This window comes from Piliocolobus tephrosceles, chromosome 2 (genome assembly GCF_002776525.5).
Source record: "Piliocolobus tephrosceles isolate RC106 chromosome 2, ASM277652v3, whole genome shotgun sequence".
NCBI classification, from domain to species: Eukaryota; Metazoa; Chordata; class Mammalia; order Primates; family Cercopithecidae; genus Piliocolobus; species Piliocolobus tephrosceles.
The window spans coordinates 40,557,214-40,583,409 of NC_045435.1; the positions used below are offsets into that span (position 1 = coordinate 40,557,214).

Here is a 26,196-nt window from a genome sequence, read left to right on the forward strand (position 1 = left end):
AATAATAGATGATGATACAACTATGTCATTAGAGCTCATAGATTAAAGGTTTAGATTTGATCATGGCCCATCATAACCTTAAGTGTAGTTTTACCAAAATATTATTAAAGTGAAGTACTGAAAAGCAAGGAAAGCACAGACATTAGACTAAAAATTATATTAATGGACTCAAAAAATGAAATTGATTGATGCAACTGATTTTCTTTCTGAGGGTTTATATAGGACTTTATATCTAAGATAGATAGCCCAAACACCCCTAGAGAAATGGTGGACCTTGAAGGGAAACCACTCCACTAATTACAGCCCATGGAGCAGATCCCTGGACCACTCAATGCCAAATTACTCTCCAAACCCCACAGAATGCTCTGATAGCTACCAGGAAAATTACTACTCTGGTGAAGATGACCTCACATCTATTAGATAATTCAGAAAGATTTGAATGACCTACCTAGTGAGCATAAAACTAAATGAATTTCCATATGTATTCCTGCAAAGCAGTGCATTTAGCAGAAAATAAGCTAAAATGGATTTATAAAATGTTGTGTCTCTAAGCTGTGAGGAAACAAGTTATATGTATTTGATCACTAAAGACATTGGCTTAATTTCCTTCTTTGCACCAAATGCTGGCCAAAATTTGCATATAATCAAGATGGACGTTTAGGACAAAGGAGAAAATATTAGTGTGTCCTCATTCTCCTGTGGAGAATACTGTGTTCAGTTCTGTTGACTGAATATAAAAGAGAGGAATTGAAGTAGAGCCAACAGAGGGGCAGCCAACAGGACAAGTACCATCTTTTTGTTTCAAAATGGAGATAATTAAGAGGACATATGGCCACAGCCTATAAACCATGAAGGATGAACATGTGCAGTCTCATAGACTATGGATTTTTAGAACTAAGGAATACTGGACATATGACAGGCTCCCTGCTACCATCTGAGGAGCTGATTATTTTTCCTGTGGCTAGAGTTTCAGAAACAACTATGCCTTGTGATAAATCATCTACAATAGAGGTCCTTAGAGTCAGTTGCCTTCAGTACAACCTCATAGCTTTGCTGTAGGTATGACCTTGAGAACACAGCCATCTACAGGTGGCTTCCCAGCCTACATGGTTACAAGGCTCAGCCTGCCCAGTTTAAATGGCATCATCATTTGTGGATATCTTCATCCACTTACTCAAATCCATTCTCCAGACTTGGGCTTAGCTGAGTTTTCCTGGCCTGAGAAGCAATAGATCTTCATGTACAGTTCCCCCTCAAGCTCAGACTGAGCTGAACTTTTGACCTAGCTCTTAAGTCCCCAAGCAGTGATATTCTTTCAGTCCTTCATTTCTACGTAACTGATTTTCTTGGACACCCTATAGATGTAGGGGCACTCTTTGAGTTTTGAAAGTAACGTGGAATGTTAGAGCTGGAAATTATCTTTAAAGATCATCTAACCTATTGGCTAAATTGTTGCCTAAAATGATTGATCAATGTCAATATTCATTTTACAGTTTGAAAAATACTTTTACATTAATTATTTTATTTTCTCTTTACCCCGAGCCTTATGCAAGGGAAGTGTTCACATTTTACAGATGAGAAAACTGAGCCTTGGGGAGCTTAAATGATGTTTGCAAGGTCATACAGCTCAAGATTAGTAGAACCAACATTTTCTCATTTTAGTTATGATGTTTCTTAACTTGCGCATATTTGTATGCTCACAGAAGAATAACTAGCCAGTTTTATGAACCTGGAAGATTGAAAATACCAGTAATAGAAAATTATACCAACAAGGGTTATCAGTGATCAGAGTAAAAGGATAATGATGACAAAACAGCTAAGGAAGTTACATCACATCAGAATATGCCAGTAAGCTCATACAGACTCTGGAATAAAGCTCTCTTCTCATTAAGAGAGGTATAAATAATCACCTCATTATCCAGCTTTTCTCCAAACTAAAAATCACCACCAGTACCATCATAATCATCAGACTTTACATTTTACACATTGTTGCGTCAACCCTGCAATGCAGAAAAGGAAGGTACAATTATCCTTATTTTACAGATGAGAAAACTGAGGCTCAGAGGGGTTAAGTGATTTTTGCAGGTAAGTAAAAAGCCAGGTTTCTGACTCCATATGTTATGTTATTTCTCTGCTATGCCAGGTCTACCTCCAGGACTGACTCTTTCGTAGGGATCAGCCCCACCCTGGAGCTAAGCCATGGATATAAACTACCATGCATTTTTAGCTTCCTAAAATCAAATCTCCCACTTTAAAGTCCTGGAATGCCTTTTTAAACAGCATTTAGTAAATAAAAATGAACAAGGAAATGACGTGATATAATTTAAAAAGTAGGTACTGAAACCCATGATGTTTCTAAATGGGAAGCTGGTAAGTAGGGATCCCACCACCATAGCTATAATTCATGTTTCCTGTTGATTGAAACTGGAGAGAAAAATTTTCTAACAAAACTGAAGAGGTCCAAAGGGAGTCAAATTGTCCTGCAGGCATTGATGTGTGATGCACTTGGAGAAGTGGTTTCGCTGACACCCTCAAATGAATCTTCAGACCAAACAAAATGCAGTAAATCATGGCAGAGGGACACTGTGAACTCCATTTCCCAAAGAGGTGAGGCATTTGGGCATGCAGTCTATGAATGCATATGCCCAAAGTTACGGGCAACTTTTCAAAATAATTAGCACCTCTAGCTAGCCAGCCACAGTCCACCAGTGACAACAGGGATTTCACGTGAACACCCTGAGCAGTTATTTCCTGTAACTAATTGCTTTACAGATTGGCATCTCATCTACAATCTGCCAGCCTGGCCGTGAATTAACATCTCAATCCAAGTAGCCCAGCTTTAGTGGGATTTATGACCTGATGTTATCTATGCACAATAAGGCATGAGTCATTTTTTGCCCAGGGATGAAATTTGAGACGTGCCTATGAGTTATAGAGCACGAGACTAGGCTTGGTATTTTCTAATTGTTCAATGTGAGGAAGTAGAGGGGAGAAAAATATGAAAGCAAATCTGAAACAGATAGTGGTGTCTTTCTCCTTTGGCATGAGGTGACAGATGGGCGGTATTTACTGATCTTGAAATTTCAGAATAGCTGTTATTTCTTCTCCAAGCAAACTCTCAGACTCCCTAATAAGGAAAGTATTTGGCAGTGTTCTGGTGACCAGACACGAGGTAGGTTTTCAGAGCCTAACTCTTCCAGTTGCATTATTCGTTCTGACTTTATTAGCTGGATAATTTCCACATCCCCTTTTCATCTAGAACTCTCTAGACAGTGTCAGCTGTTTCTTCTTCTATCCTAATATTCCCTCGTTGAGTTTTCTTTCTCCCAGTACTTGTTAACATCACATAGAAGTTGTATTCAGCCTACCCATGGCCTCTAAATAATTTAAGTCGATTATATTATAGCTTACTCCCGTTTTTCTGATGATTCAGAAGATGGGTTATTCCTATTTTGCTTGTTTTCTTTCTCTTTTCTCCTTTTTTGGGGTTGTTTACCTACTGAAGTTCAAATCTGCCTACCCTTGGTTATTTTGCAAGGTAGAGGAGATTAGACTTACTGCTCAGGTGTGACCTGGGTATACTCCATTACTTCAAAAACTACACCACACCCATTATATGCAAAGTACTGTGCTATGTACTGTGTGAGACTAAAATATGACTAATATATTGTCCCGGATTTCAGGAAGTTTATGCTCTCAGGGGGGAATGAAACATAGGTTGAAATAAAGAAATCAGGAAGTCTGTGGTGAATAACATAAAGGTGGTACATGCAAAATGATATGCTCGCACTAGATGAAAATGAGATTGTTTCTAGCAAGAGAGATTAGGTGCAAAAGATTTCCATAAATTGTTGTTATTTGAACTGGACCTTATAAAAAAAGAAAAGGATACCAGCAGATGGAATGTATTTATTTATACCATCCTATGTTCCAGAAGGAAGTTTAGACATGTATACAGTACCACCATATAAAGTAATGTTTGCATTATGTGGGTGAGGAAATTGGGACAGGGGGTGACGTGGAGCTGGGAATAAAGCAGATACATAAAATAAGTACCTTATGGCACAGGTACTCTGTATGATTGGGGAGATGACCATTTTAATTATGGAGATCTTTGCTGTCCTCTCTCCAACAGAAGATAAATGATAGTGAGCTCTCTGTCTGAAGTCCCCATGAGAGGAGGCAACAGCTCTGGGGAAACTGCGGAAGGCCATTCATCTGTGTGCTTGTCCCGATTCCCTAGGTCCTGGGATGGATCCGCAATGGAGAGTCAATGCTCAACGCCAGCCTGGTCAATGCCAGCTCTTTGTCCGAAGCAGAGCAGCTGCAGCGGGAGCACGAGCAGTTCCAGCTGGCCATCGAGGTAACACCCAAATCTGGCTGCACTGTCCTCCCTTCCCCTTTCTGCTCTGTACCTCAGCAGGGTGATTCTCAGGTGTGGGTGTTCCTTCAGGCAGCGAAGGCCGTACCCCTTCTAGTAGAATGGTCCAGGGAGCCTCCCTCTTACCCAAAAATTGATGGGGAAGCAAATGCAGGGGTTCATCCCCCAGGGAGGCCTGGTATGAGAAAACAAGTATTCACACTTCATATGAGAATCTTTGTTATCTATCTGTACCTTCAACCTTTAAGGCCACTGGTACATTGGTTTTTTTTTTAAATACATTCTAGATATGTAGCATGTGAGGAAATGTAAAAGTAAAAGGTTAGAAGTCACTTCCGGTGAAGATCACTCAAGATTGAGGATAAACAAGTACAAAGGTCATTATAAATTAGGATCCTGTTTTTAACCATTTGGTTTACATATAACCCTTAGATACTATTGTCAGAGTCTGCCTTTTAACAAGGATAATGAGCACTGGAGCAGATTGCACCAGATATTTATACCCTGCTGAAAGTAGTTGTTCAATAATGCTGGTAGAACAATATTTAAAGAATAAACTGCAACCAGAAGAAGTTCATCAACAGGGACTTTTTAGAAGGCTATTTAAAAATAAAACTTCATTTATGATAATCTAATATAAATTTTGTCTTGCTTTAAGTACCCTTAATTATCCTTTTTTACTAGGACATTGTCCTTCCCAGAGAGACTTGAACTGATTGCTTTAGAGTGGTGTAGGAAAAAGAGTAGGAAATGGGACACGGGAACTATATTAAAAATAAAATAAGTTAATTACCAATGGGAAAAGAGACAGAATGAAAACTTCAAAGACATTCATTACTTGTGGTTCAGTATAGAATTCAACCCACTTCTGAATGTGTAAGAAATGCAAAGATGTTATCTTTTTCTTAAAAAAAAAAAAAAAAAGATTGTTAATGGGTCATTTCTACAACAATGATGGCAAAATAATAAAATTTTAATTGCCTGTGTCTTTTTATGCAGTAATCCAACTGATTGCTCGCCATTTTTAAGCTAGTGTTGATTGATTGCAACTATTTAATTTCCCGGAAACCATCGTGGATGTATAAACAGTGTTAAGATGCATGATATTTTCTTAGGAACCATTACTAGTACTAGAAGAACTGTCTGGGATTTGAGATTTAAAAGCAAACTTCATATTGCACACACTGCATCAGCAAATCATTTTCTAAGGTGGAATTAACCAGAGGAAATAAGTTTTATTACCATCAGCTGTCTCTATTGTAGCTTTCTGACACACCGAAATATCACAGTGTTAGGATGTATTCACTATAAAGAAAAAATCAGGATTGGGGTTATAATCAAGAAACAGGGCCAGTCATGGTGGTTCACGTGTGTAATCCCAGCAATTTGGGAGGCCAAGATGGACAGACAACTTGAGGTCAGGAGTTCAAGACCAGCCTGGCCAAATGGTGAAACCCCATCTCTACTAAAAATACAAAAATAAAGTAGCCAGGCATGGTGGTGGGTGCTTGTAATCCCAGCTACTCGGGAGGCTGAGGCAGGATAATTGCTTGAACCCAGGAGGTGGAGGTCGCGGTGAGCTGAGATTGCACCACTGCACTCCAGCCTCGGTGACAGAGTGAGACCCTGTCTCAAAAACAAAAAAAGAATCGGGCATACAGCAGTCAAGTTCCCACAGTCATAGCAGCAACGAAGAAAATGAAGGCTGAGTGATCAGACTAGAGGTATAGCACAGTTATGAGGCATGCTGGGCAGAATGAAGACAGCTCTTGGCCATACCGCCTCTTTATTTATCTTCAGTGAGAAGGTTTGCCTAAATCAAATGGTGGGCAAGTAAGACCAAATATCATAACACACTTAAGTATCTCAATGAGCTTTTGAGGAAGCATGGGTAAATGTATTCACAGTGCTTGAAATGACTATATTCCACATGAGTGCATATGCAGTATGTATTCGTTTGTGTTAGACACCGTTTCATCTTTACAGAATAGAGGCTCACTAAGCATAAACATCTCTTAATCAGTTCTGGGTTTCTCTCTGGATGCAACTTGATCAAATATTCTTGGAACTGATGTTGAGATATAGGCCACTTAGTCTCGAGAGGGCATGGCAGAGCAGTTAGGATTTCTAGAAGATATTGGGAATGAAAGGTAGGCAGAGTCTGCATTGCCTAGAACAATGAAGGGAACAGAAACAGAATTGCAACATATGCTCCTTCTCCAGGTGGCCTGCGTTTCTCCTTAAATGTGTCAGTTCAGACTAGGCTCTCCATCAGAAGGAAAATATGCCAGGGAAGATAAGCTGTTTCAAAGGGAGTGAAAGCAGTTAGGTTTGGTTTAACCCACTTTGACAGTGTTACTAGAGGCCTTTACAATGATTGTTGGTGGGGAGCATAATTTGACTTCTTTCTTGAACCCTAAGAAAGAACTCTGGGTTCCACCAGGGAAAATAAAAACGTAGTAAATAGGATGATCATATAATTTTTTATTTAAATAAGATCCTTTAAAGGTGAAGGAGGGAATTATTAATAACTAAGCCAGAAAAATAGGCATATACTGGAACTGTCATGGGCAAACCACAATGTTTGCTAACTTGTAATATCTTGGGTGACCTCATTAGATTGACGGTTTTGGTCTTTCTAAGGAAGGTCAGGATTTTTACCTGAAGTGGCCTTGGTTTCAAGAAGTCTTTTCCAGAGCCATTCAGAATGGAAAGCAGTACAGAGCATTTGAAAGAAACTTAGCTTTGTCACACCCAGAATATTATTTGTTAGTATCTAAGATGTGGTTGATTAATCTTCATAAACTATGAACTTCAAAATCTATTGTTCTTTGAAATCCTCTTATGCATTTTAAGAATAAGCATTATGTCAGAAGAAGTAGCTAAAACTGGATAATAAATTCAGTTGATTCAGTTCCATTCTCTTCTGTGTACTCCTACTAAATATTAATGTCCTTGATAATCCGTGTCTTAAGGATATAGCACTCAATAGGATTAGATAATGGCGAGTAGAAATAAGTGCAAAATAATTACTTAAGCTTAGCAAAGCAAAGATTATGTTATATGGATAAGAGTTTATCATTTAGGAAATTAAAGGGGGACGGTACTCCCAGGACTATTACATGATAATGAGTTTCAAAGTAAGAAAGAACATTTGTATATATCTTATATATAATATATATTTCCATATATTATGGGAAAATCAAGGTTACTCCTCCACTGTCAGAGAAAAATACATAACTGTTTTATGATAACAATTATATGCTCATTTTAGATATTGAAAAGAGGCCAGATAATTATCATAATTGTTAATGTTCATTTGGTGAATGCTTCCTCCAAATGAGATACTATAGATACTGTTCTAATTGCTAGAGATGAAATGATGTGATGAGCTATAGTAGAAAGAACACAGGTTTGGGAATAGGTCAAATATGAGTCTTATTTCTGGTTTCATTACTTCTTTGGGTTGTACATTTTTGGTCAAGTCACTTAGCCAGCTGATCCTCAGTTTCTTAATCTGTGAAATGGGAATAATAATATCCACCTTGTAGTCATGTTGAGAGAACTAGAAAATATATGCATAAGCACAGTGCTTATGATTTTTCAAACCATCCTTGCCTTGAGAGTGTCACAGTCTAAGTAAGGAGAATCAGCCAAGTGTTAGATGAGTGACATAGAAATTCAGAAGAGGGTGGTTTACAGTGAGTCTCAGGCTGTCTGAAAAGGCCTCAATCAAGGAGGGTAGACTTTAGCTGAGTCTCAAAGGAAAGCTGGAACACGTATGGGGAGAGATTTGGACAGCCATAAAAGGCAGGAAGAATGAAGGCAGCAAAAGCAAGAAAGTACGTGGTGTATTTTCAAAGGGTTTTTGTAAGGAAGTAATTGGTGATCATGTTATGGAAGTAGTTTGGGACCATGTTGTAATGAGGGCCTTTTAATGACAGCCTCCAAAGTTTGGACTTAATTTCAAAGCAATGGGAAGACCACTGAAGGCTTGAATTGAGAGAAGGTAGTGGCATTTATGACATAAAATGAGAGTTTTAGAGCTGGAAAAGATGATAGAAGTCTTACAATGCTAATACTTCCCATTACAGAGAATTAAAGGGATCTGTTAAAAATGTAAAGGATGAATTTTATGAATTAGAAATGGAAAGCAAGAAGACTCATTAGGTCATCACCACAACAGTCTGTGTGTAAAGTGGTGAAGGCAGGGCTGGGCCTGGGGAGAGGGGAACGGCAAGCAAGAATGATGTTAAGATTGTAATCCTAGGAGGAGAGAGAAGGAGAGTGCCAACAGAAGTGGCAGATTACCATAAGAAAACTGTTTTAAGATAAGAGGAGTTTAGTTTCAGCTGTGGAACTTGAGAAGCTGTCTAGGGGAGGTGGAGGCTCTAATAGAGCAGGAAAGCCTTTCCCATTCACTGGCAAAGGCCCCTCCTCTCTCCAGGAAGATCACTTTTACTGAATGCATCTTTCTTGGAGGCTGACATAGGACAGACAGCTAGATCAACTGAATCAGTGCTGCTCACTAGGGTGAGACCTGTGCAGGCAACTTACCCTTGTGTCTGAAGGCAACTGAAGAAGAGTCAGATGTCAGACAAGAGACATAGACTAGGGAGTCATCTGCAAAGAGAAGACGATAGAAACCAAGGGAAGAGAAGAGAGCGCTGCAGCAGCGGGGCGGGGGTGGGGGTGGGGCAAGAGCTGACCTTGGTACCTCTACATTTAGGAGACAGGAAAAGAAAATGGTGCCAATAAGTAAGACAAAGAAAGAAAACCAGGGATTTGTAGTGGATCGTTTCCACCCACTAGCTTACTTTCTCTAGCTTCGTTAAGCAATTAGGTACCCAAATGCTGATGTGGTCATCAGGATCGGATCGACAGCTGACTCAGTAGAAAGGCAGGGAATGAAGGAGTCTAGGTTGCTAAGGAGGTCATGCTAGCATTGCTAACTCTGAGTACAGATTCAGGAGAGGGTGAAGCGAAGTCAGAGGTGGGGGATAGACTGGAGAAGATAAATGAGAATGTGTAGACTGCAATCTGGAATGAGGGTGAAGGGCCATCATGGTGGCAATCAGGGAGAGGTATAGGTGAAAATGAGTAAGGCTCAACTCAGACACAGGGAGTGCAGAGTGGATTAGCTCTTGGGAACTGTCCAGAATTGCTGCCCAAGAAGAAGGGCAGAAAATAATTCTGGAGTAAGTTACTGAGTTCTAGCTGTTCTTTTTCACTGCCAGCTGAACTATTATTTCCTCAAAGTGCAAAGACCAAATTAGTACTGCTCCATCAGTCTGGAACAATCCCAGCAGTTGAGGTTGGGATGATATTAGCTCTGTCAAGTCAGTGGGGCTCTAACATTCTCTTATAGATCATCCACATCCGTATTTTGTCTTAGTAAATCTTAATCCCATTTGGTGCTTTCCCTGCCACCCTAGTTCTCCCAACCTTCTACAGTTAATATAAACTCAGAGAACACATAGCACATTTAGCCTAAATTAGAAAGGATTAAAAAAAAAATAGACCTTCTGGCCAAGTGTGGTGGTTCTTGCCTGTAATCCCAGCACTTTCGGAGGCTGAGGCCAGAGGATCATTTGAAGCCAGGAGTTTGAGACCAGCCTGGGCAAGACAGCAAGATCCCATTTTTACAAAAAGTGAAAAATTAGCCAAGTGTGATGGCACACACCTGTAGTCCCAGCTATCCAGCTACTTTGGGGGCTGAGGCAAGAGGATTGCTTGAGCCCAGTTCAAGGCTGCAGCAAGCCATGATTGCATCATTGCACTGCACTGTTCAGCCTGGGTGACAGATCAAGACCCTATCTCAAAAAAAAAAAAAAAAAGAAAAGAAAAAAGAAAGAAAATAGACCTTCTACATATATATGTATCTCCTGAAGGGATATGTAAATAACATGGGGATTATGTATTGAGGTGAATTGTCTCCTGCACTGTTGTGCCCCTCAGTGAAGTAATTAAGGGATGATGTAGGAAGTTATTCTCTAGCTTTGTTAACCTTCCAAATTTATTCCTTCAAATGGAATCTTTTTCAACTGATTATTAATGTTTTAAATGATTGCATTGTTAGCTGAGATTTGTGTTACATGAAGTTTCTTTTCATGTGCTGTCTATACTTGATCTGTAAAATGGGACTGCAGTACTAACTTCCTTTGAAAACTGTACAATTTTATTATTCTATTTGTGAAGGAAATTTATGAACCAATTAGGGAGCAGATTGATACATAACTTCTGTTTCCCTGCTATAGAAACTGAAATGTCCTTAAAATCTAGAGTGCCTCAAGGAAAAAGAAAGAAATGGGGACAGAAGTTAGGGTCGTGAGAGATTAGCTAATAAAAATGTATGATATTCTTTTTTAAAATATGCTTTAAAAATAATAATGTATTAATGGTCATGACAAAATGGATCAGTCATTTAAAGCTCTTTAACTTCTCTGCATCTTTTCACTCACGCCTCACTCCACCCCCTCCCATACCACGCCTGGGTTGTTCCCACGGACCTTTCTCTCCTCTCCTTGTGCCCAGTCCCTCTTTCATGCCACTTCCTTGCAGAAGACGCACCAGAGCGCCCTGCAGGTACAGCAGAAAGCCGAGGTGCTGCTCCAGGCCGGCCACTACGATGCCGATGCCATCCGGGAATGTGCTGAGAAGGTGGCTCTCCACTGGCAGCAGCTCATGCTGAAGATGGAAGACCGGCTAAAACTGGTCAATGCCTCTGTGGCCTTTTACAAAACTTCTGAACAGGTGAGGGAAAGGACTGTGGGGCTTGTGGGGCTGAGATTGACAAAGGACTGTTTTCTGCCTTGCAGTGTTAATGTGCAGTACTTAATGTCAGCGAGAAGCCAGTCCTCTCCGTACTAACATTTGAAGAATAGTTTGTGGAAACACCACAGTTGGCTTCGTTGTCATCCTTGCCATTTGAGCACTGGACCATGGGGTTTGTTTCTCATAAATTTCTCAAACTTACCAGATCTATAGGGAGGTGTTGAAATAGAAATTGGGTGTATACTAAAGGCTAGATTTGGACAGTATATTAGTCAGCTGTTACCACCATAGTGCTGTGTAACAAAACACCCCAAAACTCAGTGATATAAAACAATAAACGTTTATTTTTTTTGCTTAAGTGTCTGGGGTTCAGTTGATCTTGGCTGAACTTGGTAGAACTAGGCTTCGAGATGCAGACTGGGTCTAGATCTTTTCCCATGTCTCTTGTCCTCCTTGACCTGAAGCCATCTCAGGCACATTTATAGTTAAAGGCAGGAATGCAAGAGTCCAAAATCTACCATACAAGTGCATTTCAAGTCTTTGCTTGTGTATATTCTCTTTCATCTCATTGGCTAAAATAAGTCACATGGCCAAGCCAACATCAGTGAGGCAGCAATGCCTCCTATGAAGGTTAGGAGAGGAGAATGAATAGTTGCTGAACAATAATTAAATCTACCACAGTTAGGCATTATGCACTGCTTGAAAAACGCATGGTTCTTTCATTTCTGGGGCCTCCAGTCTAATGGAGGAAACACAGCTCTCTGACATTGGGGAACTAGGAATGCACCGGATAAGATGATGCTGCTGTGGGAGAAAAGGCAGCAGCTGGGCAGCAGGGCCATAAAGATGCAGTGTGTTACCCTTTCATCTGTACAGCAATATGCACAGGGCTAAGAGGATTTTTTAAATGACTTGGGTGCTGTTAGGGAATTCTTTTTGTGAAACAGGTTTAAAACAGGAGTAATTTTATTCAGTGTATAGTAGTTTCCTTCTCTGAATTGTTCCCTGGTAGAAATAAATCAGAGAATCATTCTCCTTGGGTGACTTGCAGGGACTATCAGAAAGTCTCCCTTGGAGAAAATATGACATGTGCATCAGAGGGCCCTGCAGCCAGGGTTAGAGTCTCCACGCCTTCTCTCATTCCTTTCTGTTGCTTCAGAGGGATGACTCCTTTGATGGCCACAGAAATGAGGAGCTGCAGACTAAGATGATAAAGAGTGTCCCCAGTTGATCCATAGATTCAACACAGTCTCAATCAAATCCCAGCAAGCTTTTTTTTGGTAGAAATTGATACATTGATTCTAAGATTTATATGAAAATAAAATGAAAATGCAAAGAATACAGATGCAAAGAAACTAGAACAGCCAAAACAATGTTGAAAGGAAGAACAAAGTTGGACAAGCCACACTGCCTGATTTAAGGACTTATTCTAAAGCAGCAGGGATCAAGACAGAATGGTATTTGGAATAAGAATAAACACAATGAGACAGAATAGTGGTTATAGAAACAGATCCACACATATACAGTCAGTTGATTTTTGACAAAAAAATTCAATGAGTGAAGGAAAGTCTCTTCATCAAAGGATGCTGGACAACTGAATATCCAAATGGAAACAAATGAGGCTTAATTCCTGTCTAATATTATACACAAATTTTAATTTGAAATGGATCAAGATGGTGAAGGGCACTGGAATAGGAATCAAGAAATTTTACTCTGAAGTGACCTTGCCTAAGGTTACTTGACCTCTCTGGATTTCTGTTTCCTTTCTTGTTAAAGTATTTATACCTAATAATCTTTTCATTTCTTCCAACTCCCAAATTGTTTGCTCCTAAGTTCAGTCCTATCATGGGACAGATCTCAAGTACCCTTTTTCTTAAAGTTTCTGCATGTCTATAAGCTGTTTTATCTCAAAACATGAGCTGCCTGCACATTGCAGGCCTTGCAGAAAGAAAGGCGTGATGCTAGAGATGGGACTAGAGAAGTCATCTTGAGTTCAGTGACAGGTCTTCTCATGACACGAGAAGCGTGTCTGGCTTTGAGGGTGTTCTTCCTGGGACAGCTTTCAGCACATCTTTCAGCTCAGTTCATAACTCAATGAATGCCCTATCCAAAGACATCTTTCATCTGGCTGGGCACAGAGGCTCACGCCTGTAATCCCAGTACTTTGGGAGGCCAAGGCAGGCGGATCACTTGAGGTCAGGAGTTCAAGACCAGCCTGATCAACATGGTGAAACCCCGTCTATACTAAAAATACAAAAATTAGCTGGATGTGGTGGTGGGCACCTGTAATCCCAGCTACTCGGGAGCCTGAGGCAGGAGAATCACTTAGGCAGAGGTTGCATTGAGCCAAGATTGCACCACTGCACTCTAGCCTAGGTGAAAAAGCTAGACTCTGTCTCAAAAGAAAAAAAAAAAAAAAAAAAAAAGAGACATCTTTCATCAAAAGACTTTCTCAGAGAAAGCCAAGGATAGTCATAGCTGTTCTTCCCTGCTGCCATATCCGAACAAGTAATCAAAGTCTATTGAAGGAGATCCAGTCATCCCAACGTCTATTGAAGGAAATCCAGTGTCCGTGGGGTATTTGTTTCAGGACCCCTCACAGATACCAGACTTTTCAGATGTTTACGTTCCTGATATAAAATGGCATAGTACTTGCGTGTAACCTATATACATTCTCCCATGTAGATCATCTCTGGATTACTTATAATATGTAAGTATTATAGTAAATAGTTGTTGTACTCTATTGTTTTTATTTGTATTATTTTTTATTGCTGTACTTTTTAACTAAGTATTTTCAATCTGTAGTTGGTTGAATCATGGATGTAGAACCCACAGATATGGAAGGATGTCTGTATGGAATATGAGTGTCAATTTTCTGCATCCTCCTCCAGGCCCTGATACTAGGCTGCCTTGGGTTTTCCACTGTGAGACCCAGGCTGAATTTCCCTCCAAACCCACTTCAAAATGATTTGCTGTCTTCTGGGTTCATTTATAAGGTCACTTAGCGTGGCCTCTCAGCATCTTTAGAACTAAAAACCTTCTTAACTATCTTTTAGGTTAACTCAAATTTGTTACCCCTCTACAGGAAATGTGTATTTTGTAATAGAGATCCTGGAGATGTCATGTATTATGGTTGGATTTTTGAGACATTTTTCTCCAAGGGAGGAAAAAGATGACATTCATTTATGGCCCATAAACCATACAACATAGGCAACTTCCTCCTTTGTCTCTGCTTGATGCTACTTACTATGGGATAAGTACAGATGGTCGGATAAATCAAGTTATCTTCTCCAAACCTCATTTCCTGTTCTACCTAATTTATAGTTATTGTGAGATTATAACAATATGTAAAAACACTGAAACTCCAAAGATACCAGACTGTCTTACTTTCTTACTTTACCTACTATTCTTAGTTAATGTCATCAACTCCCATGAAAAGATGATTCCAAAATCCATATCTCCAGTCATAATGTCTCCCAGGTTTCAGACACAGGACTGTCACTGCCTCCTGGATTTCTCTTAGATGTCTCAGAGGCATTTAACTTCTAATGAAAAATGTCATATGTGTAGGCTTCTATAGGCTGAAGGTCCTCAGAGAATACTTCCGGAATAATTAATTTACTGAGTCTTCTTTCTTCCATGGTTCACTAGGTATGTAGTGTCCTGGAGAGCTTAGAGCAAGAATACCGGAGAGATGAGGACTGGTGTGGTGGACGAGATAAGCTGGGGCCAGCGGCAGAGATCGACCATGTCATTCCACTCATCAGCAAACATTTGGAACAAAAGGAGGCCTTTCTTAAGGTCAGAGCACATTGTCATGCAAGGGCTCAGACTCCTGGCCTTGGCCTTGTTCTTTTATCCTCTTTCTCTTTCTCTTTTTCTCCTTTCTTTCCTTCTTTCCTTCCTTCCCTTCCTTCCCTTCCCTCCCTCCCTCCCTCCCTTCCCTCCTCCTTCCTTCCTCTCTCTCTCTCTTTCTTTCTCCTCCTCCTCCTCCTCCTGTCTCTCTCTCTCTCTCACACACACACACACACACACGCACACATGCGCACACACACCCACAGACACACACACAGCTTCAAACATGCTTCCTATCCCCTCTTTTTTTCTAACCTCTTCCCTAAAGGGGTAAGGGAGTGTAATGAAGATGTTGACTGGCTAATTTCAAAGGTAATTTCAACATTTCTTTCTCTCTTCGCACTTTTTGTATAGTTAGGCTATCGGGATACACTGTTACTACTACTGCAATCTTCAGATATCCCAATATCCCATGGATGTTGTTAACTGAGAAAAAGACATGCTTTCATTCAATTGTGTTTGGCTAATTAAATTATTTTTGATAGTAATATCAAAAAGATATAAGCTTAGATATAAAACGATTAAAATATTTTATAAATGGAAGATGCAAAAATTAGGGTAAGAATTAAAGAAATGAATTTGGATGCCCTATTTATTTATCAATCTAACAATTACCAACACATGACACTGTTCATTCTTCTGTATTAAGAGAGAAATGCCTTATTCCAAGTATTCTGCTAGAGCCCTGCCTTCCGAGGGAGAAAGCACAGGCCTGCTCTGCACAGACTCAGCTGGTGTGGGAAGTCCTTGTGAGCCTCCTTCCCCCGTCTTTGATCTTCTCCTCTGATCTCCTCTCTTCTGTGTTCAAGCTCATCTAAAGGCTCCGTTTGCTCTCAGATTTCTTGCTTTCATGTTCTGCTTCCTCTCAGGTTTCTGGGAATAGAAGAGATAATTTTTATACCCTGACATGTTACCATTGATTTTATTCAATTCTGTAATTACCTGCCTTTCTTTTATTAGGGATTTTCTCTACTTGACCACCTTGAGCTTAATTTTTATTTTTTTTTAAGCTGGCTTCTCCCTTCCCTCCTCCTATCTATCTGGTATCTGCACCTCTATGGGTCAGAACCTTTAGTAATCAGCTCTTACTAATAAGACTAGATAGAAATTATTCTGCGCAGAGCTTATGATGATCTTTTAAAGTTTTCCCTATTGCAAAGCAAGTTTAAAATGGAACAATTTAAGTAGAGCATATAAAAATCTCAAACAGAAGTATAAAGATATTTCTTCATAAAATTAAAAGAAAATATTTCTATTGAAGAAAGAAATAGAAAACCCTCTGGTCTGATGTTTTCCATATGTCCCTAAAACCACAGTGAGAAGCTCCCTATCACTGTGGGAATTATATGCCCAGTAGATAGAATATTGAGCTCTTTATTTGTATTCATTAGTTGATCCGTCTGAAACTCCTTAAGCTGAGACCACCATCAAGCTGTTTCATTCAGGAGCCTCTGTGTTCATGGACTCACCAGCAGGTGTTTGTGTACCAGATATCCCAGATAGCTTTGTTGCTAATTTTTTTATATAACCAGAAAATTATAAAATTTTATAATTGTTTCAATTAATTATATAATAATTTTTAATTATATTGTAGGATCAGAAGGAAAGTATAAGATTCTAAAATTTTACATTTCAGGGTGTGTAGAAGAAAAAAATAAAATAAAATTTCAAAGAAAAATGAAAAAATTTCACAGTTTTACTAAAGATAATTTAATTCTGAAAACTGTGGATTAAAAATTAGTATGCTAGTATTTATTACTTTACAACCAGAAAAAAAACCTGCTTTATAGAGAAATCCAGAAAATACTAGGCTTGAGAGGAACAAGAAATACTGTCAGTTGTCCTAGATCCTAGATCTGAGTTGCTTCCTGGCTCCTACCATTTCCGGGCTCCAGTCTTGTCCATCAGCACACCAAGGAGAATGTGACCAGCCCTCTGTTTGCCACCCACAGCTAATATGAGTCATAAGGGGGGTAGGTAATGTAACAGCCGTTAGTCCTTTATGTAGACTGGCATTCTTCAACAATAGAATGCTTATTAGTGATATTTAGATGAGGGGGACTTGATGGGCAAATAAGTCTGAAAAATGTCAGTAATTTCCATTTAGATTTGGAATGTAGGGTTAATAGATGTGTTTACCAAATTTACTTGCTCAAGTCTAAGTCACACTGATTTTCAAGTGGGTTTATGTTTCCTGAGCTTACACCAGTGGTCATGTAAGAGGCATTCTGGTGGCTGAGGAAAAATAGGCCAAGAGTGAATATTAGTAGTGCCTGGTCAACATAGAAGGAGACAAAGGGTGGCTCATTTCTGATTTTTATCTGAGATGGAATGGACAGAGACAGAAAGGAGTAATTCTTCACTTGACAAAAGGAAAGCTCAGAAGGGTGAGCTCCATAAATTGGAATTGGAGTATCCATGAACCAGTGATAACTTCCAGAGCTCTGCTTCTTCTAGATTCCTTCAGAGTTCTTGAGCCTCCTAAAAAGTACAAGGAGGAGCCAGGTGCCATGGCTCATGCCTGTAATCCCAGCACTTTGGGAGGCCAAGGTGGGCAGATTGCTTGAGCCCAGCACTTTGGGAGGCCAAGGTGGGCAGATTGCTTGAGCCCAGTAGTTTGAGACCAGCTGGGCAGATTGTTTGAGCCCAGTAGTTTGAGACCAGCCTGGGCAACATAGTGAGACCTCGTCTTTACAAAAAATGCACAAAATTAGCTAGGTGTGGTGGTAGGCCCCTGTAGTCCCAGTTACTCAGGAGGCTGAGATGGAAGGACCGCTTGAGCCTGGGAGATGGAGGCTGCGGTGAGCTCTGCTCACGCCACTGCACTGCAGCCAAGGCAACAGAGTGAGACTCTGTCTCAAAAAAAAAAAAAAAAAAAAAAAGGAAAGAAAATGTAGAAGGAAGGAGGGTATGCCTTCACCATTATCTTGGATTCCATACACCTGCTGGGACAGGGGCCTCACGACTTTGTCTTTCTCAGGCGTGCACCCTGGCTCGGCGGAATGCTGAGGTGTTTCTCAAGTACATCCACAGGAACAACGTCAGCATGCCCAGTGTCGCCAGCCACACTCGGGGACCCGAGCAACAAGTGAAAGGTCAGTGAGAGACCTGCCCAGCCATCGGTCACTTCAGCGAATGCCCCTCCCTGAAATATACCATGTACCCAGTTTTCACACAGTCTCAAATGCCCTGCTGCTTCTCCTTGGAAATGAAAATGTATGATGTGGGATGATGTGGGCAGTAATGATTCATGGTCAATTTTTAAACATGCTTCAAGATCTGGAAGGCAAAAACAAGGATAAAATTTCCCCAAGTATTTTCATTTATCTTAGAGTCTGGACAGCACTACCTAGTGGAATTTTCTGAAATAATGGAAATTGCCTGAATCTACGCTGTGCAATACAGCAGCTATTGAGCGCTTGACATGTGCCTAGTGCAACTGAGGAACTAAATTTTAACTTTTGTTTAATATTAACTAATTTAAATGTAGATTATGGCTCCTAGTTAATATATTGAACAGCACAAGACGAGGGTGTCTTATAGCCTAGGAACAGAATGTGGACTGAGAATCCTAAAACCAAATGCTGACCCTGGATTTGTCACTGATTGATTAAGCCTTTTAAAACTTTAGTTTCTTATTTAAAATGAGGGGAGCATCTAGACTCTTGCTATTCAAATAATAGTTCCCAGACCAGCCACATTGACATCCCTGGGAGAGTGTAAGAAACATAGAATCTCAGGCCACACCCAAACCGACTGAGTCAGAAACTGCATTTGGCACTTTGGGAGGTTGAGATGGGAGGATTGCCTGAGGCCAGGAGTTCAAGACCATCCTGTGCAACATAGTGAGACCCTGTCTCTACAAAAAGTTAAAAAATTAGCCTGGTATGGTGGCATGCCTATAGCTATAGTTACTCAGGAGGCTGAGATGAAAGGATCATTTGAGCCCAGGAGCTCAAGGCTGCAGTGAACCACGTTTGCACTGTTGTGGAGCCTGGGCAATTAGAGTGAGACCCTGTCTCAAATAAAAAAGAAAAAAAAAAAGAGAAAAAAAAGCACAAAGAACCTGCTTGTTGGCAAGAACTGTCCAATTCTACCAACCAGGTGATTTATGTGTTCATAAAATTTAGGTAAGTGCTATTCTACATCGCCTTTAATATCTCTCTGAATTCTAGAAAGTCTATGATAATAAATACATAACTTTTGAAAATTACTTATTATCTGACATGTGAAACTTAAATCATTATCTGTGGAATTATTCTGACCATGCAGAAATTAGCCTTTGAGTGAGTGAAGAGTTTAACAAATGTCATCTTGCCAAGGCAGAGAAATATAACTCTGGAGCCCGAGGCTAGGGAGGGAACCCAAGATGACTTGGAGTGAGGAGTGCTATGGGCTTGGAGACACCATGGACAGGGTAGGATGCATGGTCTGCTTAAGAAGGGCTTCCCTCTTCGCTCAGATTGCTCAAGAGTTGGAGAGAACAGAGGCCACTGGACAGAATTAAATCTAGGAATCAAAGTTCCCTACAGAGAGGAGGGAGCAGAGTTTCTCTTCCAAATGTGCTAATCTATTTGTGGTCAGGGGACCTGTGGGGAGCTGGTATTATGTCACTTCTTCTGGCACATTTGAAAGCATCTGTTCTGGCTTCCAAATGTAGATGGGAGATTGGGTGAGGCCAGCTGCCTACTGAGAGACTACATATCCCACCTACACCTCTGCGTGCTGAAGAGTAACAGGCACTCAGAGACAGTGAGAAATGCCTACATCTTCTTGGAGGCAAGACCAGGATGTTGCCCATGTGAAAGCTTTCAAGAAGAGGGGGGAAAATAATCCTGATACTCTTTATGATTTCTGCCTGATCTGGGTTGATTCTCTCAGCCACACCATAGAGGGAGCTTCAGTGAGCAAAACTCTGGCTAGGGAACATAAAGACTAAAAGAAATGGGTTTCTACTCCTTCCTTCCCCAATTGAAGCTTCCACCTGAGCAGGGACCTACAATCCCTTATATATCAGTTTCCTTTTCACCTACTACCTAGACTCAACGCCAATGCCACATAGTTTTGGTTTTTTTATGCTGCTGGTTGTTATATGGCTGCATAACAAGCAAAAAATTCAATGATATCCAACTGTAAGCATATGTTGTTCAAGTGGCTGTGCATTGGCTGGGGAGCAGCATCTCAGCTGGGCTCAGCAGTGCGGTTGTGCTTCAGGCTGCAAGTCTGGCTAGCTTGGCTCCTTCACTCCAGGTAAGGTCTTGTTTGCTCCACGTGTATTTATTCTGGGACCTGGGTTGAAGGGGCAGCAGTTACTCAGGAGAAGTTCCTATAGTGGTGATAGCAGAGGTACAAAGAGCAAAGTCAAGTCTACAAGTACGTTTCAAGGCCCTGCTTCTGTTTTATCTGTTAACAACTCATTTGCCAGAGCAAGTTATGTGGCCAAGCTATGTGGCCAACATCAGTTGGGGAGTGAAAAACTGTACTTGCCTCTTTGGGAAGGAATGAAAAAGTTACGTGATAAAGGCTTAGATACAGGGAAGGGTGAATAATTGGACCCATAAAAGCTTGGGCACACTGGCTCATGCCTGTAATCCTAGCACTTTGGGAGACGGAGACAGAGGCAGGAGGATCACTTGAGGTCAGGAGTTTTGAGACCAGCCTGGGCAACATAGTGAGAACCTGGTCTCTACAAAAAAAAAAGTTTACAAATTGGCTGGGTGTGGTGGCGTGTGCCTATAGTCTCAGCTACTCAGGTGGCTGAGGTGGGAGGATCACTTGAGCCCAGGAAGTTGACGCTGCAGTGAGCTCTGACTGCGCACTCCATCTTGGGTGACAGAGCCAGACCCTGTCTCACAAAAAAAAAAAAAAAAAGCACTTAACCTAAAAGATGAAAAAACACATCCTATCCTCAGAAAGCTAAACTTGGCTGGGGAGGTGAGAATGAAGGGGTATGAAAAGTACATAAAATCAACAAAAACTTCTCAGTGCAAGCACTGCACTTCAGGTTGTGCCATCTTCATAAAGCACAGAAACTTGTACTTTATAGTCCCAGTAATGTGAGAGACCAAGGTGACTAACAACTCAGGCTCTGAAGTCAGATCTGGCCTGAATCTGAACTCTGCCCTTTCCTCTCTGAACAACCCTGAGCTAGTTACCCTCCCTACGCTTTCTCAAAAGCTTTCTCTAAACCTCAGTTTTCTCATCTGTATAATGGAGATAATAATGGTGCATGCATTGTGGGGTATTATGAAAATGAGTGTCTTCCACATACTGAGTATATGATAAATATTATTCATATGGTTATTATTATATATTTTGTTAATATCTAATATGGCAACAGGAAGCAGGAGGAAGACATAAATTTTATTGCTTCCAGCATAGAACATACTATTTAAAACGCTTCAGACATCTATCCACCTACTCAGCTACTCCTGAAACAACAGAAAACTTAGGGAAATAGCATGGACTGAATACCTAACCATGGCCTGCTTGCTGTGCTATATGCCTTGTGTAGACACTCTCATTTAACATCACTTTTAGCTTTTCTTATGATCACATCCAAAACAACATGGGCCCAGAGACAACATGAAGACATAATTCCAACACAGCTTCCCTGTGCCCACTATTTAGAAGTGTTTAAATCGAGGCTATGCCGTTAAAGTGCTGTGTGCACAACCTCTTGTGCAGGTCCAAGAACATGGTTCATGATGTGGGTTGTCAAGCCAGTGACACCAGCCCTCATTGCACTATAAATCTCCTGCCTCTCTTCTAATGAGTCCTTAAGAATGACTGAGATTCCTGTCAAGGTCCACCCATGCTCATTAGACTCTTGGGGCCAATTGAATTAGTTGCTTCCTGAGATTTCTTAGAACCAAGGACTAATTTTGCTATAAAGAGAATCGGGGTCATTTGTAAGTCACTGGTGTTATATTCTTCCCACCTCAGTTGATGGAACTCTCATCAGTGGGCTCTCACCCTAGACTCCTTGACCTTGCTCCTTTCTAGGAAATCCTTTCTGTATCCAGCTTTTGCTCCCTTTCTTCTGATGCTGGATTAGTCTCGTGGGGATGCTTGAAATCACAGTCATGGTCACCTGGCACCTGGGCCATGGGGCTGAAGGGGTTGGTTGGATTGTGCCCATCATATGTATCTCCTCTGCCCACAGCCATCCTGAGTGAGCTCCTGCAGAGGGAGAATCGCGTGCTGCATTTCTGGACCTTGAAGAAGCGGCGGTTAGACCAGTGCCAGCAATATGTGGTGTTCGAGCGCAGCGCTAAGCAGGTTGTCCAAAGCTTTCCCTGGCTCTATCTCAGTTCTGGGGAGCATACAGAGGCCCAAAACCAAGGCTTAGTCCAGAAGAGGGCCACAGCAGCAAATTGGGGATGGGAGTGGGGAATAAAGAGGAAAGAAAGCAGGGTGTCACTTGTCAGCAATTCAGCATTTATCAAGCTCTCTGTTTTGGGTTTGGTAACAGGAGATGTGAGGAAATGCTAGGTCACCCACTATGTCCCTAATTCATGGATGATATTGGGCCTGGCCTAGAAGAGTCCCCAGTCTACTGGGGGAGACCCTCTCTTTGCTGGTAAGTGTTCCAAATCAGGGGAGGGCTCGTTCATAAAAAACAACTCCAGAGCTACATACCAATCAAATTGTGTCAGTGTTTCCTGGGTCCATTAAGTTGTCCCGACAATAACCTGCATTGTAATATGGCATGTCTTCTACTGACAGCTGCCTTTTGGGGGACTGGATGGGTTGTTTCCTCCCATAGGCGCTTGACTGGATCCAAGAAACAGGTGAATTTTACCTCTCAACACATACCTCCACTGGAGAGACCACAGAGGAGACTCAGGAACTGCTGAAAGAATATGGGGAATTCAGGGTGCCTGCCAAGGTAGGAAACATCCCAGACCCTTCCCCAAATCCACCCAGAACTCTCCATCGTGGCCAATTTCACATTATGGAAGCAAAGACAGCTTCTGTAAGCAAAAATACCTGGCTGCAGTGGCAAGGGGGAAAGCATGTAAATGTCCTAAAGGATTGTCTCTAGAAACCTGAATACCCAAAGAATTGCAGCTGCTGGGTAGAGCAGCTGTATGCAGGAAGTCAACTGCTATATACTGTGCTTCCAGATACTTATCTTCATGCTCCAGGTTCTGGAATCTGCTATATTCTTTCAGACCAAATCAGAGAAAAGGGTGTATTCATGTAAAAATGTTGCCTGTGCATGTGAACACTGCACATATCCACATATTCTTGCAATTTGAGTGGCTTGGGAAGTTCACCTTATTAGAAGGGCCAGTGACTATATGGGTACACAAAACAGGTGAATTTCTCCTTTTCTGAACTATTTCCATCTGGCCTCAAACCTGCTCATGAGCTAGGCTGGGTCTCTGGGGAGCAAAATGTACAAGGATGTATATACCAATTCATACCAAGATTGTGGGGAATGCCATAATAGAAGGAAACCTGATTTTCATCTGTTTTCACAGCCAGGATTTGATCTGAGGATGCTTGGGTTTGAATGAAAATCTGATCTGCCTCAAGTTCCTCTTTGTAGTGTCTTCATCTCTCACACGGGGCTCCTTGCCACATAGGAGCCATTTTTGGCATACTTCCACATATAGCAGACGCTCTTCCCAGGTTGAGAGATGCTCTTGTTGGGGTCAAGGTGGGAAACATCCTATCCAGAGATCCCTCTGACACTATAAGGAATGTTCCTCTGGTTTGGTGTGACAAAATTAGACCCTTAGCCTCATTCCTGAGCTGATATTTCAGAAGTGGTTATCCACTTTATGAATCTTATCCTAAGATCTCTCAACTTTGGGGAGCATCTCCCTGCATCCTTGTGAGCTTTGGGCCTTTTTGCCTAATGCGAAAAGCTATGAGCACAGATAAGAGACTCATTTCAGTACCAGCAAAAGCAAACAGCACAAAGAAGGTGGCAGATGCACAGAACCCTATTCAAATCCAAATTAAAATGGCTTGTGAATTAACAAGTTTGGCTCTATCCACCCTTCTCCAAATAGGGTCGATAATGAGCCATTAACAGGATGAATAGTATGAGATCCATTGGTGTTCCTATCTGCATAGGGTGGATCACAGCAGATACCCAGAACTTCATAGGATCAAAATCTTTCCATAATCAAAGTGGAAATGTGAAGAATTATTCGGTCAATCTTATTCATCCTACCTTTGTAACCTTCTTCACATATTTCTCCTCTTTTTCATTCACATAGCTACTACCCTAAGCTGTAGTAGCTTCCTAAAGGGATTGCATGCCTTTGGCCTTTCCTTCCTTCCTTCCACTCCACCCTGCCCTTCATTGCTGTTCATCTTTAAAATGCTGCTTTGGTCACATAACCACCCAGATCAAGAACTTTAATGATTTCCTAATGCCTTTAGGATAATGCTCCACAACTCTACAGCTGTGCCACCCTACCTCCCCGGCTTTATCTTCAATTAGTATTTTATGCAGAGTTTATGCTCCAGCGGAATGGATGTATTCTCTTACCCTCTGAGAGATACATCTTATACTTTTTTGTCTATGTGCCTTTTTCATACATTTCTCTGCCTGGAATACCCTTCCCTTCCCTCTAGTTTGTGCTTTTTAAGAGGAACACCCCCCCTTTCCACTCTAGAGCCTCCTCCTCTATGATCCTTCCCACATACCAGGATATGATCCAGCTCATCCCTGCACTACAGCCCTTGTCTGTATAACCCTTCACCTGGGCCAGGTGCAGTGGCTCACACCTGTAATCCCAGCACTTTGGGAGGCCAAGGCGGGCGGATCATGAGGTCAGGAGATCAAGACCATCCTGGCTAACGTGGAAACCCCGTCTCTACTAAAAATACAAAAATTAGCTGGGTGTGGTCACGGGCGCCTGTAGTCCCAGCTACTCAGGAGGCTGAGGCAGGAGAATGGCGTGAACCCTGGAGGCAGATCTTGCAGTGAGTCGAGATCAGGCCACTGCACTCCAGCCTGGGCAACAGAGTTGGAGTGCAGTGTTTTGGACTCCGTCTCAAACAAACAAACAAACAAGCCCTTCACCTGGCACAGACCATCTCTCCAGTAATCTATGCAATGTTATCTCCTATATAAGCCAACAGAATACTTAAAGACGAGAACCACACTATTCATCCTGAGTTCCCTAGGTTACCTGACTACATTTTACACATTCAAAGGGGGCTACAACCATTCGGGAACATAAGGAAAAAAGGAAGTTTGAGTAGATTCATCCCTTCTCGTTTATATTTAATATGAATCTTCTACTTTGGCTGTCTTTGTTCTCTATCTCTCCCGACATAACTATCATGTTCCAAATCTCAGGGTTATTCATATTAGAATATCTACAGGATAACAAACCCAGCTGAGGAGCTTCTGATTAGAGGCAGCAGCCTCCTGCCTCACCCTAGTCCCACTTTCCAGAGGTAAACCTCTTCCAATCAGCTGTCTTTAATTATAATCTTTATAACCAATAAAATGAATTTGAAATGGAGACCAAATTGACCTTTAGCCACAAGAGAATACATATGGTGGCCCTTATGGTTGAATAGGGCAACGGAGTACATTGAATTTAATAATATTGTGGTCCAAAGGAGCAGACCAAGTAGAAGAAACATTGGATATAGAAAGATACTTTCTATGTAAAAGCTCACAAATGTAAGAATAAAAATGAAATAAAAAGAGTTTGAATGAGGAAAAAAGGAAAACATAATTCTCAAGGTGTGGTATGCCTATAGATAGTCCATTAAAAGAATAGAAATGGTATTTTCCTATTATGGATTTCAAAATGTATAAGGGGTCAAGGCACACAGTGATGGGAAAGCTTAGTCATCATGACATTTGGAAGAACTCCATTTCTTCTAAAAGCAAAACATTTTAAAGATGATTTTGTTTTTCATTTTTTACAAATTCCATGGTTTTTACCATATTCACAAGGTTGTGCAAACATTGCCACTGTTTAGTTCCAGAACATTTTCATTACCCTAGAAAGAAACCCTATGCCCATTAGCAGTCACTCTGCATTCCCTACTGTCCTTAATCTGTGGCAACTACTCATCTGCTTTCAGTCTCTATGGGTTTGCCTGTTTGGGCATTTCATATAAATGGAATCATATAATATGAGATCTTCTGTGACTGGCTTACTTCCCCTACCCTAATGCTTCCAGGATTCATCCATGCTATC

General features: G+C 41.1%; 1 protein-coding gene across 10 annotated transcripts in view; it reads left to right on the forward strand.

The window, feature by feature from the left end:
- Positions 1-26,196, forward strand: part of KALRN (kalirin RhoGEF kinase) — a 645,945-nt gene that overhangs the window by 346,896 nt on the left and 272,853 nt on the right. For 5 of the 10 annotated variants that reach the window (XM_023214975.2, XM_023214994.2, XM_023215006.2 and 2 more), the window contains exons 16-21: positions 4,244-4,363; positions 10,916-11,134; positions 14,807-14,956; positions 17,991-18,105; positions 22,176-22,291; positions 22,779-22,901. In XM_023214975.2, coding sequence (XP_023070743.1) covers positions 4,244-4,363; positions 10,916-11,134; positions 14,807-14,956; positions 17,991-18,105; positions 22,176-22,291; positions 22,779-22,901 — 843 coding nt within the window. The remainder of the gene's footprint in view (positions 1-4,243; positions 4,364-10,915; positions 11,135-14,806; positions 14,957-17,990; positions 18,106-22,175; positions 22,292-22,778; positions 22,902-26,196) is intronic. The other 5 variants (XM_023214983.2, XM_023215000.2, XM_023215015.2 and 2 more) reach the window with 2 other exon arrangements.